At 43.5% G+C, this 18,762-nt stretch overlaps 1 protein-coding gene across 8 annotated transcripts in view; it reads left to right on the plus strand.

The window, feature by feature from the left end:
• The first annotated feature begins 731 nt into the window (after positions 1 to 731).
• Positions 732 to 18,762, plus strand: part of nags (N-acetylglutamate synthase) — a 56,444-nt gene continuing 38,413 nt past the window's right edge. The window contains exons 1-2 of one of the 8 annotated variants that reach the window (XM_043675085.2): positions 732 to 1,249; positions 13,074 to 13,348. In XM_043675085.2, the coding sequence (XP_043531020.1) occupies positions 905 to 1,249; positions 13,074 to 13,348 (620 nt within the window). In that variant the 5' untranslated portion in view covers positions 732 to 904. Of the gene's footprint in view, positions 1,250 to 1,279; positions 1,472 to 1,549; positions 1,888 to 13,073; positions 13,349 to 18,762 lie in introns of those variants that run through there. The other 7 variants (XM_043675086.2, XR_006309208.2, XM_043675082.2 and 4 more) reach the window with 7 other exon arrangements.

Here is an 18,762-nt window from a genome sequence, read left to right on the forward strand (position 1 = left end):
TTGTCGACTTTGCTTTGATTTTGCCAATTATTCCAGATTAGATTACTTACAGTGTGGCCCAACAAGTCCACACCAACCCTCCGAAGAGCAACCCCATTCCTCTACATTTTTTTTTAGATTAGATTACTTACAGTGTGGAAACAGGCCCTTCGGCCCAACAAGTCCACACCGACCCGCTGAAGCGCACCCACCCCCATTCCCCTACATTTACCCCTTCATCTAACACTATGGGCAATTTAGCATGGCCAATTCACCTAACATGCACATTTTTTTTTGGACTGTGGGAGGAAACCCACGCAGACACGGGGAGAATGTGCAAACTCCACATAGAGTGGCCTGAGGCGGGAATTGAACCCGGGTCTCTGGCGCTGTGAGGCAGCAGTGCTAACCACTGTGCCACCGTGCCGCCCCTTCATCTAACACTCCGGGCAATTTAGCATGGCCAATTCACCTAACCTGCACATTTTTGGATTGTGGGAGGAAACTGGAGCACCCGAAGGAAACCTAAGCAGAAACAGGGAGAATGTGCAAACTCCACACAGTCAGTCGCCTGAGGCGGGAATTGGAACGAGTCAGCCAAGTAAAATCTTGTTTCTTTCTATCAGATGATGGGTCAATCATAACAAAAACTAGTGATGGTAGTTTCTGGTCTGCCCAAACATGCAGTGAGTGCCTTTTGCAGCTCCTCTGGTGTTTGTACAAAGTAGCCTGCTGGAGGGTAGGGTAGGTGTGTGTCGAGCTGTTCCTGTACCAGGAGTGATGTTTTGTTTGGGGAGAGAGAGCTGACGCTGGGAGATGGGCGGACAGGAATCGCAGTGATTGACAGCACCGTCTGAGTTACTGCTCAGTTTCGGCAGGGACACTGGCTCAGTTTCAGTGCTGCGGGGATCCCAAGGAGCAGCCCATGGCGACAGCGAGCTCGGCGTCAGCCGGCACCAGGGCAGTGGCCAAAGCCGGTCAGTTGCTGTCGTGCCGGCGTGTCCTGGGCTCCCCGTCGGTGCCGGGGGTCCGCCGCCTGAGCGCGGTCAAAGCCAGCGGCCACAGCCGCTCGCGGAACACGCCGGGGCCGGAGACGGATCGCTCGGTGCCGCTGGTCAGTCACCACCGGGCCACCCGCTCGCTCGTCTACCGGGACGTCAAGCTGTTCCTGAACGAGATCGGCGCCGATCCCCGGGAAGCCCGGTACTGGCTCACCCAGTTCCAGAACGCCAGCAGCAGCGGCAACAACAAACTCTTCGCCGTGGTGGAGGTGAGAGCTGCTGTGGTTCACCCACCACAACACACCGTCTAACTGCTGCTTACTCTCCAAACAAATACGCTTCAGCCGGCTTTTGTTTGGGGCTTTTGTTTGTTTGTTTGTTTTGTTAACTTTCAGGGTCGGTGTTCAATTTGCAACTAAAGTTGGCAAACTCTTGTTGCCCAAATGATTAAAAATTGTGTTGTCAGCTTTACACTGAGTTCTGAAACCCAGGCGAGTATTTTTTTCTTTTTTTTCTTTTTTAGAAAGATTGGCTAGTCTTTTTAATTAATTCAGTATGTTTTTCACCTTTAGTAAATTCCATTAAAGATTTCAGAGCTATGTTAGATTACATTACATTACAGATTAGATTATATTACAGTGTGGAAACAGGCCCTTCGGCCCAACAAGTCCACACCGACCCACCGAAGCGTAACCCACCCATACCCCTAACCTAACACTACGGGCAATTTAGCATGGCCAATTCACCTGACCTGCACATCTTTGGACTGTGGGAGGAATCCAGAGCAACCCACGCAGACACGGGGAGAACATGCAAACTCCACACAGTCAGTCGCCTGAGGTGGGAATTGAAACCTGGTCTCTGGCACTGTGAGGCAGCAGTGCTAACCACTGTGCCACCCCCCCAGGCAAGTATTATTTGTGCCTCGCTTTATATTTTAAATTGTTCAGTTATACTTAAACCGGTCAGCTTTTGACAGGATAAAGGGAAACTAGCTCTCCCTGGTCTGGATAATGATTCTGGTACTGGGAACTATTGCATCATGATTGGGAACTCTGTCGCAAATGTAGCCCCTGAACCCAGCCAGGATTAGATTAACAGCTGTTACTGAACTGTTCCTCCCCGTGTTACTGTATAAAACCATATCAAAAATGACCCAGAGCAGAAAATGCAAACTTTTTTTTTCATTAACATACGGATTATTAGTAGAATGGTAAAGTTGTGCTCTATCTCCTGAAAGGATAGTAAATTAAGTTAAAAATCACACACAACAACAGGTTATAGTCTAACAGGTTTATCTGGAAATACTAGCTTTCAGAGCACAGCCCCTTTGTCAGGTTGCTAGTTAGCTGAGGAAGGGGCAGGACTGTGAAAGCTGGTACTTCCAAATAAACCTGGTGTTGTGTGATTTTCAACTTTGTCCACCCCAGTCCAACACCGGCGCCTTCGCATCGTACTAAATTAAGTTTGCTATCTTTTTAATTAAAACCACTGCTAATTTGTGTTACTAACTAAACAATTAACAAGGTGCTGTCCTTTTTTTAATCTCTGGGAACACGTTGAACCCCAGCTGGCTTTAAACAGTGTTGCCAACTCTGATTACATGTATTGCTGGAGGCATGATCACATGACTTTCCTCTAATCTGAAGCTAACATAGGATGTGCCAACTGGAAAGCAAGAAAGACTGTACTCCATATGGATGATGCTTAGCATTTTCTCGATTTTCAATATTTTTAAGTCTGGTGAAAAGAAATGTTCTAAAAAAGTGACTTGTTTTTAAATGTTCCAGTGTGTTTCTTTTTCAGAGATGCGCACAGTAGCATCCTGAAATTTTCTTGTTAAATCTTTGAGACTCCAAATCACTATTGGAAGTTGACAACCCTAGCTATAGATGTGAAATGAATATGGGCTCAAGGCTTCAGGACAATATTATCCCTAATTGTACAGCCAAATGCAGTAACATTCAGATAAATCATAGAATGGATAATCCACAATGTTGAGCTGTTAGTCATGTGCAGTGTTAGATGTGTTTCTGAGTTGAGTATTAAGGCAGTAAAGGCATTTATTCAGAACAGTGAAAGATCTGCAAATAGTGCTGTCAATGGCTACAAAAATGGGAAGCTGGATTCATTTCATGGCAACAACAGTCCTCAATATGAGGAGAACAAACATACTGAAAAATATTGTTTATTCAGAAACATTAACAACATTACTATATGACTTTGAATCCAAGAATGCTAAAATCAGCAAACAATTCAGGATTTGAGTTATTTAGTGGCTGTTGATTTCTTCATTCAACTCCACAGATTTTAGACCCATTTAAAGTCATAGAGATGTACAGCATGGAAACAGACCCTTGGGTCCAACCCGTCCATGTTGACCAGATATTCCAACCCAATCTAGTCCCACCTGCCAGCACCCGACCCATATCCGTCCAAACCCTTCCTATTCATATACCCATCCAAGTGCCTCTTAAATGTTGTAATTGTACCAGCCTCCATCACTTCCTCTGGCAGATCATTCCATACACGCACCGCCCTCTGCGTGAAAAAGTTGCCTCTTAGGTCTCTTTTATATCTTTCCCCTCTCACCCTAAACCTATGCCCTCTAGTTCTGGACTCCCCGACCCCAGGGAAAAGACTTTGCCTATTTACCCTTTCCATGCCCCTCATAATTTTGTAAACCTCTATAAGGTCACCCCTTAGCCTCCGACGCTCCAGGGAAAACAGCCCCAGCCTGTTCAGCCTCTCCCTAAACCTCAAATCCTCCAACCCTGGCAACATCCTTGTAAATCCTTTCTGAACCCTTTCAAGTTTCACAACATTTTTCCGTTAGGAAGGAGACCAGAATTACATGCAATATTCCAAGTGACCTTACCAATGTCCTATACAGCCGCAACATGACCTCCCAACCCCTGTACTCAATATTCTGACCAATAAAGGAAAGCATACCAACGCCGCTTTCGCTATCCTATCCACCTGCGACTCCACTTTCAAGGAGCTATGAACCTGCACTCTCTTTGTTCAGCATCACTCCCTAGGACCTTACCATTAAGTGTATACGTCCTGCTAAGATTTGCTTTCCCAAAATGCAGCACCTCACATTTATCTGAATTAAACTCCATCTGCCACTTCTCAGCCCATTGGCCCATCTGGTCAAGATCCTGTTGTAATCTGAGGTAACTGTCTTCGCTGTTCACTTTGAGTAATTTACACAGTCATTCCCTTTTTCATGAAATTAAGGCAATAATTCACCTTTACTGGTATAGAAATAATCAAAATGTTCGATCCATGTGCTCTAATCCCAATATGTGCTGTAATTCTCAAAGTGGAAAATTGTGGGAGGCACCTGAATTTCCAAGGCACACTCCTAGTTAAGGATGTACATTCAGAGTGCAGGAAATGATCCCTAACTTGTAAACACTTCCTTTACTCAACGAAGGGGTGTCCAACCTACAAGCAACAGACCATTTCAGATAACCTAGCATCTGCTTTACTGGTAGACAAATTTACAGTTAACTCGTAAGTGAATTAATTATATAATCTTACATGACAAGGACCATAGATCAGGGACAATAAAAGAGGTAAAATGAAATTTACTGGATTTTGCGCAGAGGGAAAGAGCTGTAAGAAGAGGAAACCAGAGGTGACATATGAAGTCCACTGAGATCAGCTCAGAGTGCACCAAGCAGTTAAAATCTCATACCTTATCTCAACCTCAGTTGCCATCTCCTTTCCTGGTGATCATCAACTGGATTGTCTTTTTTCTCTCTCTAGCTTTACTTCTTAAACAAAAAGGCAAAAATTGGCTTTATTATTAGGCTTTTCTGCTTGACACATCTTAACAGTCATTTGAGTTTTCTTGACATTCATGATTACTGTTGCAGCAATCCTCACCTTTCCCAAATTTGCTCACCAGGCCCTCGACAAATAAGAAAAATTGGAACTGAAAGCGAAAATGCTGGAAAATCTCAGCAGGTCTGGCAGCATCTGTAAGGAGAGAAAAGAGCTGACGTCTCGAGTCTAACTGACCCTTTGTCAATTGACAAAGGGTCAGTTAGACTCTCAACGTCAGCTCTTTTCTCTCCTTATAGATGCTGCCAGACCTGCTGAGATTTTCCAGCATTTTCTCTTTTGGTTTCATATTCCAGCATCCGCAGTAATTTGCTTTTATCCATGAGAAAAATTGGAATGTTGTCTCTCCCCCCCCCCCCCCCCGGTTGGCTACCTCTGCCTCAATGTACAGTGGCTACACATTTAACCGACCACATAACACGATAGATAAATAACATTCAACAGTATCTTACAAAACAATTGAGAGTTAAAGAAGGGTTCAGTTGATATCCTAACAGTGAGATTGAAATTTAACCATTGATCCTCTGAAAAATGAGGAGTTTTCTCTTTTGGACCTCAGTCTCAAATGTATTCCTTTGGATAATTTTGTAAACCTTCTTTTCAGCACTTATCACAATCAGAGAAAAGTTAATGGTCTTTTACAACTTGCTTTTTATTTGCTGATTGGGGCCAGAGATAGCTAACACCTTTTTAGATACAATGATGTGATTTTGCAAATGCTGACACTGCACCATGTCATAGGACAAGAAGGGAGTACACTGACCAGCACAAATTGAATTTTGAAATTCTGCTGGATACTCTTGAAGCAAATACAATCTAAGCAGCTTAAGTTACACTCTTAAGTTACACTCTTACTGATCCTTGTTAACTTTTTTTGAGGACAACAAACTCTTTAATTGCACATACAAGACATTCTTAGAAATCATAATTTGGAGATGCCGGTGTTGGATTGGGGTGTACAAAGTTAAAAATCACACAACACCAGGTTATAGTCCAACAGGTTTAATTGGAAGCACACTAGCATTCGGAGCGACGCTCCTTCATCAGGTGATTGTCAACTAGTGTGAAAGTGGAGAGGATCTCGAAGAAGATCGCAGACAATTAGTCTGATATAACATTCTTCACTGTCCACGACACAACCGATTTTGGTGTCATCTGCAAACTTACTAACCATTCCTCCCATATTCAAATCTAAACCATTTATACAAATGACAAAAGGCAGTGGACCCAGCATTGATCGTTGCATCACACCACTGGTCACAGGCCTCCAGTCAGAAAACCAATCCTACATCATTACCCTCTATCCCCCAACTTCAAGTCAATTTTGTATCCAAATGGCTAGCCTCCATGGATACCATGTAATCTAACCTTGCTAACCAGTCTACCATGCATAACCTTGTCGAATGCCTTGCTGAAGTCCATATAGACAACATCCACCACTCTGCCTTCATCAATCTTCATTGCCACTTCTTCAAAAAGCTCAATCCAGTTAGTGAGACATGACTTCCCATGCACAAAGCCATGTTGACTATCGCTAATCAGTCTTTGCCTTTCCAAATACATGTATTTCCTGTCCCTCAGAATCCGCTCCAGCAACTTATCCACCACTGATGTCAGGCTCACTGATCTATGTTTTCCTGATTTTCCTTAACAACTTTCTTAAATAATGGTAATACATTAGCCACCCTCCAGTCTTCCAGCACTTCACCCATGGCTGTTGAAGATACAAATATCTCAGCAAGGGGCCCAGCAATCATTTCCCTAGCTTCTCACAAAGTTTGAAAGAGTTAATGCATTAAGCACCAACCAATATGTTGTTGTCATATGGTCTTGGACAAGAGAACAGCTTTGGTTCTTAAAGAAGTAAGACTTATCATTGAGGTGTCCCTTATATTCTCAGCTGCATTGTCTACCATTAAATGTACTTTGTGCTTAGTTGCTAGCCCACAATAGACTATATCTTGTTTAATAAGAGAGCCTCTTCACATTGGCTAGCAGGTGCCTTTTCCTTTCCCATGCACTACAAAAGCAAGCTCTGTAAGTTTCTGTCAGGAAAGAGAATAGGTGGCAGCTTTGCTGATTTAAAAGAATTTGAGCATAGCATTTAATTTGTGAGAACAGCATTTTTTGACAGAGATACAAAGTATTAAAAAAACAAAATATTATTGCTCAATTATTAATGTAATGATTAAAGCTACTCATAAAGCTTTAAATTGATCAGATTAAAGCTGTCAATCTGATGAGGCATAAGAATTTCCAGTCCACTCCCAATTCTGTATGTTCAGTGTTATGTGTTATATAAAGGGTGTAATATGCATTATCTTTACAAGGTTACGCGTGATGTATCATAAATAAAGGGAAGATGGGTGCATTTGGTCAGAACCTTGAGCATTTCGAGTGACCAAAATCTCTTTGTTGTTTACATCTTGTGTACCATCTGGTTCATGTATAACATGCTAAGGAGGTGTATCACACAGTGTCTGCTGATGTTATCCAAATTGGATGGCTATTACTCTCTATAGAAGGTTATTTCACTACTTGATTTTGTTTTTTTATCTTCCCAGTTTGACCCTACACTGTTTTTCTTTGCCTCAGATTTTCTCTGCGAGTGTCCTTTTTCTTGCCAGACAATGCAGCCAGAATTGGCAAAATTTAACCTGAAAAATGCAAGTTTTAAAAGCTAACCAAGAAGGACTGTCTTTTGGTTCTGCTGGTGCAGTGTTTTGTATTCCACTTCTAAGTTTCCCTTTACTAATAGCATCTGAGCATTGTGATGTTCAATGTTTTAATCTTACGTCTGGGCATTTAAAAAAGTGTTATAGCAAACTTCTGAGATTGTTCAAAAACAAGTAATTACTTAGGAGCTCATGTTGTGGAGCACAGGACACTGGTTAGGCCACTTTTGGAATATTGTATGCAATTCTCATCTCCCTGCTATCAGAATGATGTTGTGAAACTTGAAAGGGTTTAGAAAAGATTTACAAGGACGTTGCCAGGGTTTAGGGTTTCAGCAATAGGGAGAGACTGAATAGGTTGGGGCTGTTTTCCCTGGAGGCTTATAAAATCATGAGGGGCATGGATAAGGTCTTATCCTGGGGTGGGGGAGTCCAGAACTAGAGGGCATAGGTTTAGGGTGGGAGGAGAAAGATTTAAACGGACATAAGGGGCAATTTTTTCATGCACAGGGTGGTGCGTGTATGCATTGAGCTGCCAGAGGAAGTGGTGGAGGCTAGTACGATTACAATATTAAAAAGACATCTGGATGTATATATGAATAGGAAGGGTTTAAAGGATAGTGGGCCAAGTGCTGGCAAATGGGACTAGATTCATTTAGGATATCTGGTTGGCATGGACGAGTTGGACCGAAGGGTCTGTTTCTGTGCCATACATCTCGAGGACTCTATGACTCTAATTGCCCTCAATGGAGATGATGATCTGCTTTTTGAACTGCTGGAGTGCACATCATGTAGGTACACCTGCAATGCTATTAACCCAGTGACAGTGAAGAAATGGAGGCATGCTTCCAAGTCACGATGGTATGTGGCTTGGAGAGGAACTTGCATCTGCTGCCCTTGTTCTCTCAGGTGGTCAGGCTCACATGTTTGGAAGGTGCAGCCTTCGTGAATTGCTGCGGTGATCTTGTAGCTGGAACACATTGTTGCCATTGTTCATTAATGGTGAAGGGAGTAAATGTTTAACGTTTTGGATGTGGCACCAATCACATGAGCTGATTTGACCAGGATTTGCTGAGCTTCACGTGTTTTGTTGGAGCTGTACTCATGCAGGCAAGTGGGAGTATCTCGTCACACCTCTAATTCACGCTTTGTATATTATGGATAAGCTTTAGCATCATAGAAGTTGGTAATCAAGTCAAAACTGCAGCAGTGATAAATAGTGAGCTAGCAAGGTGATGTGAACACAGAAAACACTGCAGAATCTCAACAGGTCTAGCAGTATCTGTGGAGTGAAAAACTTCAGGGTTGTATGGAGAAGTTTCTCCAGTGTTCTGAGTTTGTTTCAGACTTCCAGCATGTACAGTATTTTAATTTACCAAATTGATGTGCTAGGATTCCCTTATCGCTTAATCATTTCGGTTTGCTACAGCTGCTTTGCATATAAATAATCATTCTTGAGTGAGACAAGTTAAATGGTTGAATGCTGATAACGTGATTGTGGCGTAGTGCTTGTGAATAATGTGATAACAAAATGGAATAACAAAAGCTCACTTTCCCAGGAAGCAGTAAGAATGCAGTAACATTTCTTGTACCAATCAAAAGCCTGCTTGTCTCCGATCTTTAACAGCCTACCAATTAAAAATTAGTAAATAATACATTGGAGTCAGAGGAGCCTAAATAACTGAGCACAGCAGAATACTGGATTCATAGGACATGCAAAATGAAAGCCAAGGTTAAAAGAAATGCTGGAATTCAGCAATGAAAGGTTACACGCTGATAAGTAGACTGTGAAGGAGGCAAGTTCAATCGAATCATTCAGGAGTGTATTGGAACATTATCTGAAGTGTACGATTGTACAGAGCGGGGCAGAAGGTGGGGCAGTGGGCAGTGAATGAAGTAGCTCTTTCAGAGTGCCGGTTCAAGCATGATAGAACTGAATACCTGTAGTCTCTTCCTGCAACATAACAATTATGATTCTGCAAAATAAATCCATGCAAACTGCCAATTAATCTGCTCCGAGAGATCAAAGAACAAAGAAAATTACAGCACAGAAACAGACCCTTTGCCCCTCCAAGCCTGCACCAATCCAGATCCTCTATCCAAACATGTCACCTATTTCCTAAGGATCTGTATCCCTCTGTTCTCTGCCCATTCATGTATCTGTCTAGATACATCTTAAATGACGCTATCGTGCCCACTTCTACCACCTCTGCTGCAATGTGTTCCAGGTACCCAACTATGTGTGCATGAAAATGTGGTAAAAAAGACAGAGAGTGGCGTTGGAGGGTTGCTTTTCAGACTGGAAGCCTGTGACCAGTGGTGGGCGACAAGGATCGGTGCTGGGTCCACTGCTTTTTGTCATTTATATAAATTATTTGGATGTGAACATCAGAGATACAGTAAGTTTGCAGAAGACACCAAAATTGGAGGAGTAGTGCACAGCAAAGAAGGTTAACTCAGAGTATGACGGGATCTTGATCAGATGGGCCAATGGGCTGAGGAGTGACAGCTGGGAGTTTAATTTAGATAAATGTGAGGTGCTGCATTTTGGAAAGGCAAATCAGAGCAGGACTTACACACTTAATGGTAAGGTCCTGGGAGTGTTGCTGAACAAAGACCTGGAGTGCAGATTCATAGTTCCTTGAAAGTGGAGTTACAGGTAGATAAGATAGTGAATAAGGCATTTGGTATGCTTTCCTTTATTTGACAAAGCATTGAGTAGAGGAGTTGGAAGGTCACGTTGCGGCTGTACAGGGCATTGGTTAGGGCAGTTTTGGAATATTGTCTGCAAATCTGGTCTCCCTCCTATCAGAAGGATGTTGGGAAACTTGAAAGGGTTCAGAAAACATTTACGAGGATGTTGCTAGGATTTGATCTGTAGGGAGAGGCTGAATGGGCTGGGGCTGTTTTCCCTGGAGTGTCAGAGGCTGAGGGATAGAACATAGAACATAACAGCGCAGTACAGGCCCTTCGGCCCTCGATGTTGCACTGCCCTGTCATACCAATCTGAAGCCCATCCCACCTACACTATTTCATGTACGTCCATATGCCTGTCCAATGACGACTTAAATGCACTTAAACTTGGCGAATCTACTACCGTTGCAGACAAAGCATTCCATACCCTTACTACTCTCTGAGTAAAGAAATCACCTCTGACATCTGTCTTATACCTATCTCCCCTCACTTTAAAGTTGTGTCCCCTCGTGTTTGCCGTTCCCATACTTGGAAAAAGGCTCTCCTTGTCCACCCTATCTAATCCTCTGATTATCTTGTAGGTCTCTATTAAGTCACCTCTCAACATTCTTCTCTCTAATGAGAACAGTCCTCAAGGCCCTCAGTCTTTCCTCGTAAGACATTCCTTCCATACCAGGCAACATCCTAGTAAATCTCCTGTGCACCCTTTCCAAAGCTTCCACATCCTTCTTCATAGAGGTTAAAAAAACATTAGGGGCATGGATATGGTAAATAGACAAAGTCTTTTCCCTGGGTTGGGGGAATCCAGAGCTAGAGGGCATAGGTTTAGGGTGAGAGGAAAAATTTAAAAGGGACCTACGGGGCAACTTTTTCACGCAGAGGGTGATATCTGTATGGAATGAGCTGCCAGAGGAAGTGGTGGAGGCTGGTACAATTACAACATTTAAAAGGCATCTGGATGGATATATGATTAAGAAGGGTTTAGAGGGATATAGGCCATTGCTGGAAAATGGGACTAGATTCGGTTAGGATATCTGGTCGGCATGGATGAGTTGGACTGAAGGGTCTGTTTCCTTGCTGTATATCTTATGTGTCTTACAATTGTGTACTCCACAACGACCTGATGAAGGAGCGTCGCTCCAAAAGCTAGTGCTTCCAATTAAACCTGTTGGACCATAACCTGGTGTTGTGTGATTTTTAACTTTGTACACCCCAGTCCAACATCAGCATCTCCAAATCTTGTAATTTATAACATTGACTGAAGGGTTCGGTCAGGTATCTGATCTTTATCAGATGTTATACTGCAGGTTTCTTTTGTATTGCATGCTCGCCTGTGCTTCTATTAATGAAAGGAAGCATGAACGATCATGAGAAAATGAATGTCTTCAAAGAATAAAATTGCATTATGACTGTTGTTTCAGTGAGCAAGTTGACAGAACAGAATCGCTGCAACAAAGGCCTGGGATTCCCTGTGGTCAGAGAGTTTGTTATTTCCACAGTACAGACATTTCAACATGATCCTGTGAATTCTGCAGCAGATTCCATGGGAATTGTCTTGGAAATGAAAGATTCCATAGGAAAATTCCTCTGCATCTGATACCTTCTGAGGGAGAGTGGGGGAGAAAAACCCTTAAAGTTGGAGCGTTCAAAGAGTTTCACTCCTATTATCTGAATAGTGACCCCAGGAAGAAGTTCAGACGCATACACCTTCCCCTGACCTCTTACACCCTTTGGATCCCTGGCAACCAGCCCTGATCAGCTTCCTCCCCCTCCCCCACTCCCACACCTGATTCTCCCAGTCCACACCAGCAGCCTAAAGCTCTCCTGGTAATAAGATCACACCTGCCACCGGTCTCTGTCTGGCAGAGCTGCAGGATATTTGAATCTCAGAAGGTGGCACAATGGCTGCTGCAGAAGAGCGTGTAGGTTTAAGCGGAGACCATTCACCCCTGCCCCACCATTAAATATGATCATGGCTGATCACTGAGCCTCAGACTGTGCCCCTTACCTTGTGCCCGATTGATAATCAGAAATTTGTCAATTTCTAACCTTAATCACACTCAAAGACTGAGAATTCCAAATGTTCACTACCCGCTGAGTTTCTTTTTAAAAATCCTCATCTCAGACCAATTGGCATCCCTGTCATTTTTAAATTATGCAATCCTGGTACTAGATTCCCCAGCCAGGGGAACATCTTACCTGAATATGTTTTGTCCATCTCTTTAAGTATTTGTGGGTTATAGTCTGATCACCTCTCATTCTGCAAAACTCTTAGAGTCTAGTTTGCCCAATCTCTCTCTATGGGAACAAGTTCTGGTGAATCTTCTGTTATACTCCTTCTCTGGTAATATTCTGTCTCCTGGGATAAGGAGACCAAAGCTGTACTCAGTACTCTGGGTGCAGTCTCACCAAGCTCCAATAAAACTGAAGCAAATGTAGATTGACTTCCCTGGTTATCCTGCTCTGTGGACGAATTGGATTCGTTTCAGCTTTGTTCCATGTTTCTGTACGATCCAGGATTAGAATTCCTAACTAGGAGTTCAGTACAACTGTTAAATCAGGAACAAAGTGGTAATCCAACTCCTTGAAATATCTAGGCCCAAGTGTCTGCGTCTGGTTCATTTTAAAAATTCAGTAGAACTAAAATAGCAAGGACGTGGTTAGCTCAGATGGATCTTGAGGCCAGGAGCAGGCTGCAGAAAGACACACTGAACCAGGATTCATATGACCCATGGTGTGAAAAAAACACCCTAACAAGAAGCTATGTGATGCGGCAGCTAAATGTGTGATATGTTGATGATCTGAAAATAGAACTATTGCAGTCAGAAGGGATTTGTGGTATTAGCTAACTTATCTTAATGTCTGCCAGGTGGACGAAGAGGTCTTTTACTCGAAAGAGATGGTATCCAGTCTGGCGTTCGGCCTGGCATTCCTACAGCGAATGGACATGAAACCTGTGGTTGTGATAGGATTTTCATGTCAGCAGGCTGGAGAGCGATCCGATTCATTCACTGAAACCAAATCCTTATTACTCAGGAATTGCAGGATCCTAACTGATGCACTGCATAGGAATTCAGCTGTCATCATGCCATTTTTTAATGGAGGTTCCTTACTGAGAGCAGAGGAGTCTTCGTCTCACAACAGGTACATATAACTTTTAGTACAAAAGTCAAAAGTTAAATACTAAAGTATCAATGACTCATAGATTGGAACTTCACGAATTGCATTGAATGTCAATGATGTACCAAGATAAATAACTGCTTTGAAGTCATTGTTTAAGAATCACACATGTTCTTGCTTCACTGTAAATTGCATATAGCACAAATTGGAAAAATGATCAATTTTCAGACAGTGATTGAATTTCCCTAGCTCTCAGATTAGTAATGCTGGAAAAGGGAAGAGAGGCACTAAATGGCATTCCCGACTCGTGGAGTCAAGACCATATCCTGGAACTGTTATTTCTCACAACTGTGTGCTAAGTGTCTCTCAATGATCACGGTGCTTGTTTAGCACCAGTAAGCTGTGGCAGGTGCTGAGCCATTGCAGCTAATCTCTTGAATATGGACAATACAATTCCTCCTTTAAGCAGAAAATATGTGGATATTTTCCCTGCTAAGACATCAGCAACAGTATCATAGAAATTGAAGCTTTAAATTGCAACAATGTATCTGATTTTGTGAGCAAATCATTCTTCTAGAGAAGAATAGGCATTCTGCATTTTTCATTAAAAAGGGAATTGTTGTCCCATCTCCACCGCTCCGCCCTCCCACAAAAAAAAGTCAATACATCAACTTTGGGGAATGGAAAGGAAAGGCCTCCTCTACTCAGGAGAACAGTGCACCACTAATTTTATTTATTAGTTTTCTCTTTTCATAATTCCTGGGATTTTGAGGGTCATTGACTCGGGCCATCTCTATTTGCATTCGAGAAGGTGGTGGCGATCTGCATTCTTGAATAACTGCAACACATGTCGTGTAGATACACACAACCTTGTCAGGATTGGAGCTCCAGGGTTTTGACCCGATGACAGGGAAGAAAAGGCAATGTAATTCCAAGTTAGGATAGTGTGGGGCTTAGAGGGGAACTTGCAGATGGGGGTGTTCCCATGTATCTGCTGTCCTTGTAGAGGTGCTGGAAGTTGAAGGTTTAGAAGGTGCTGTTGGAGGAGATGTGGTAAGTTGTTCCAGTGCGTCTTGTAGATGATACAAAGTGCAGCCACTTTGCTTTGTCAGTTTCAGATAGGATCTCAGTAAAGTGGGCTTGGATCGTATCAAGGTTCCTGAGTGTTGCTGGGGCTGCACTTGTTCAGGCAGGTGGAGAGACTTCCATTACACTATTGACTTATGTGGTACGTGGTAGACAGGCTTTAGGAAGTCAGGAGGGGAGTTACTCAGTTCAGAATTCCTAATATTTGACCTGCTGTTGTAGCCACTGTATTTGTATGGCTGGTCCAGTTCAGTGTCTCACAGTGGTAAACCTTGTTGGCACTGGGGAAATCAGTGATGATAATGCCATTGAACATCAAGTGGCAATAGCTGAATTCTCTTTGGGAACTGATCATTGTGGCCACTTGAGTGGCATGAATGTTACTTCCCATTATTCAACACAAACTTGAATGTTACCCAGGTCTTAGTGCAATTAGATTAGATTAGATCCCCAACAGTGTGGAAACAGGCCCCTCGGCCCAACCAGTCCACACCGACCCTCCGAAGAGTAACCCACACAGACCCACTTCCCCTCTGACTATTGCACCTAACATTATGGGCAATTTAGCATGGCCAGTTCACCTAACCTGCACATTTTTGGATTGTGGAAGGATACCGGAGCACCCAGAGGAAACCCACGCAGATACGGGGAGAATGTGCAAACTCCACACAGACAGTTGCCCGAGGCTGGAATCAAACCTGCAACCCTGGTACTGTGAGGCAGTGGTGCTAACCACTGAGCCACCGTGTCACCCCAAATAGGCAGAGACTGCGTCAATACCTGAGAGTTGCAAATGCTTCTGAACATTGTGTGATCAATTGCAAACATCCACACTTCTTAGCTTTGGATAGAGGAAAGGTTATTGAAAAAGCAGTCTCGGATGCCTGAGCCTAGCAATTACATTTACGCAGTAATATTATTGAGCTGAGATGATTGACCTCCAATGGAGACAATCAATTTTCCTATGTATTATGTATAACTGCAATCAATGCAGAATATTTGCATTGTATCCAGTTTTGGGCTCATTTCTGCTCCATTCTGGTAAATGTGGCCTTAATGTCAGGGGTAGCTCACTTCCCTTCCTGAATTCATTTTACTTTACATATTTGGACCAAAGTTGTAATGTGGTCAGGAGCTTGGTAGTCCTGATGGAACAACAACTGGGCATTAGTGAGCAGGTTATTGCTGAGCAAGTACCACTTGATAGCACTGTTGATAACACTTTCCAACTTTTACTGATGACTGAGAGTAGACTGATGGATTTGACCTGCAGGGAGAAAGTGAGGTCTGCAGATGCTGGAGATCAAAGTTGAAACTTTATTGCTGGAACAGCACAGCAGGTCAGGCAGCATCCAGGGAACAGGAGATTCGACGTTTCGGGCACAGGCCCTTCTTCAGGATTTGACCTGCATCTTGTGGGTGGAACATGCCTGGGCAGTTTTTCACATTGTTGAGCAGCTGCCAGTGTTGAAGCATATTGGAACAGCAAGGCTACAGGCATGGCTAATTCTGGAGCAGAAGTCTTCAGTAATATTGTGGGAATGTTGTCAGGCCCCATAGCCTTTGCAATATCTGCTACCTTCAGTCATTTCTTGATATCACATGGAGTGAATCAAATGGACTAAAGATGACATCTGTGATGTTGGGGATTTCAGGAGGCAGCTGAAGATAGACACAAGTAATTCAGCTTTGTCTTTTGTACTGATGGGTGTCATGGTGGCTCAGTGGTTAGCACTGCTGCTTCACAGTGCCAGGGACTTGGGTTCGATTCCAGCCTCAGATGACAGTCTGTGTGGAATCTGCACATTCTCCCCATGTCTGCGTGGGTTTCCTCCGGTTGCCTCTCATGGTCCAAAGATGGGCAGGTTAGTGGATTGGCCGTGTTAAGTTGTCCATAAAGTCCAGGGATGTGCAGGCTAGGTGGATTAGTCATGGGAAATGCAGGGATGGGATGGGTCTGGGTGGGCTGCTCTTTGGAGGGGTGGTGTGGACTTGATGGGCAGAATGGCCTGCTTCCACCTTGCAGGGACTTTATGATTCTATGAACTAGATTCCCCCATCATTGAAGATGAAGATAATTGTGGGGACTGCTCCTCCAGTAAGTTGTTGAATTGTCCACCATCATTCATGACTGGATATGGCAGGACTGAAGAGTTTAGAAATGGTTTTGAGGTTGCTTAGCTCTGTTTACTGCACACTGCTTTTCTCACTTGGCTTGTGAGTAGTCCCGTGTTGTAACTTCACCAGGTAGATGCCTCATTTTTAGGTGTGCCCTCTTGCACTCTTCATTGGTGGTTCATGGTAGGGTGGGGATATGTTGGAACATGCCTTTACAGATTATGGTCAAATACAGTACTGGCTGCTTCTGACTGCCACAGTGCCTTTAGGATTCGAGGAATTGACTTGTTAGGTCTGTTCAAAATCTCTCCCATTCAGCACAACGCTATCGCCAAGGGTAACTTCAACGTAAAGTCAGACCTTCGTCTTCACAAGGAATGTGTGGTGAATATATAAACACACAAACAGAAGACATAGGTGCAGAAATTAGGCCATTCAGCCCATTGAATCTGATCCACCATTCAGTCATGGCTGATAAGTTTCTAAACCCCATTCTCCTGTTTCCTCCTCATAACCCTTGAACCCCTTGATAATCAAGTATCTGTCTATCTCAGTCTTAAATATACTCACTGATCTAGCCTCCACAGCCTTCTGTGACAATAAATTCCATGGTTTCATCATTGTCTGGCTGAAGAAGTTTCTCCATATCTCCGTTCTAAAAGGTTTATTCGAAGGCTGTGTCCTCGGCTCCTAGTCTCTTCTACCAATGGAAACATCTTCCCTACATCCACTCTGTCCAGGCCATTCAGTATTCTGTATGTAGTAGTAGGCCATCCAGGCCTTCAAACCTGCTGTGCCATTCAGTAAGATCATGGGGAATCTGCTTGTGCTCTGAATTCCACATTCCAACCTACCCCCCAATAATGTTATACTTGTGAAATAAGAGAATTAACCTGCCTCCCGCTTTAAAAAACATGAGCGATTCTCCTGCCACAGCCTTCTCACTGAAAGAGCTCCAATAGGTCAGAGCTCCAGACCAGGTGAGATTTGCAACCCTCTGATAGAAAAGAAATTCCCTTAATCTCTGATCTCAAAGGGTGACCACTAATTTTAAAACACTGCCCTCAGTTCTGATCTCATCCATAAGAGGAAACATCCTTTCCACTGCCAGTTCCTCCTTGTCACTCCTACTAATGCAATCATGGACAGATGGATCTGCTATACTTAAATTGGAGAGGACAAGATTAAGTATATCTTCCCTCTTGTTGGTGTTCTCACCATCTGCCACAGGCCCAGTCAAGCAGCTATGTCCTTTAGGGAGAATTCAGAGAGGATGTCTTAGAGTCATAGAGCTGTACAGCATGGAAACAGACTGTTCAGTCCAACTTGTCCGACCTGACCAGATATCCGAAATTAATCTAGTCCCATTTGCTAGCATTTGGCCCATATCCCGCTAAACCCTTCTCATTTTAAATGTTGTAACTGTACCAGCCTCCGCCACTTCCTCTGGCAGTTAATTTCATACATGTACCACCTGCTGTGTGAAAAAGTATCCCCCTCGGTCTCTTTTAAATCTTTCCCCTCTCACCTTAAACCTAGGCACTCTAGTTTTGGAATCCCTTACGCTGGAGAAAAGACCTGGGCTATTAACCCTATCTATGCCCCTCATGATTTTATAAACTTCCCTATAAGGTCACTCCTCAGCCTCTTATGCTCCAGAGAAAATAGATTAGATTCCCTTCAGCGTGGAAACAGGCCCTTCAGCCCAACAAGTCCACACCAACCCTCCAAAGAATAACCCATCTAGACCTATTCCCCCTAACCAATGCACCTAACTCTACGGGCAATTTAGCATGAGCAATTCACCTGACCTGCATATCTTTGGACTGTGGGAGAAAACTGGAGCACCCAGAGGAAACCCACACAGACACAGGGAGAATGTGCAAACTCCACACAGACAGTCACCCGAGACTGGAATCGAATCCGGGTCCCTGGCGCTGTGAGGCAGCAGTACTAACCACTGAGCCACCATGCCATCCCAGTCTATTCTGCCTCTCCCTATAGCTCAAACAATCCAACTCAGAACTCAGTCTTGAAGAAGGGTCACTGGACCCTGAACATTAATTCTGCTTGCTCTCCACAGATGCTGTCAGACCTGCTGAGCTTTTCCAGCAATTTCTGCTTCTGATTTCCAGCAAATGCAGTTCTTTTGGTTTTTCTGTCCTTCAGGTCTTAGCTAACCCAGTGTGTAGTGGGACTACTGAGCTATTCTTGGTAATAGATATCAAAGTCCC

The sequence above is a fragment of the Chiloscyllium plagiosum genome, unplaced genomic scaffold (genome assembly GCF_037043375.1).
Source record: "Chiloscyllium plagiosum isolate Xiang-an unplaced genomic scaffold, Cpla_swu_hap1 HiC_scaffold_32, whole genome shotgun sequence".
Taxonomy (NCBI): Eukaryota; Metazoa; Chordata; class Chondrichthyes; order Orectolobiformes; family Hemiscylliidae; genus Chiloscyllium; species Chiloscyllium plagiosum.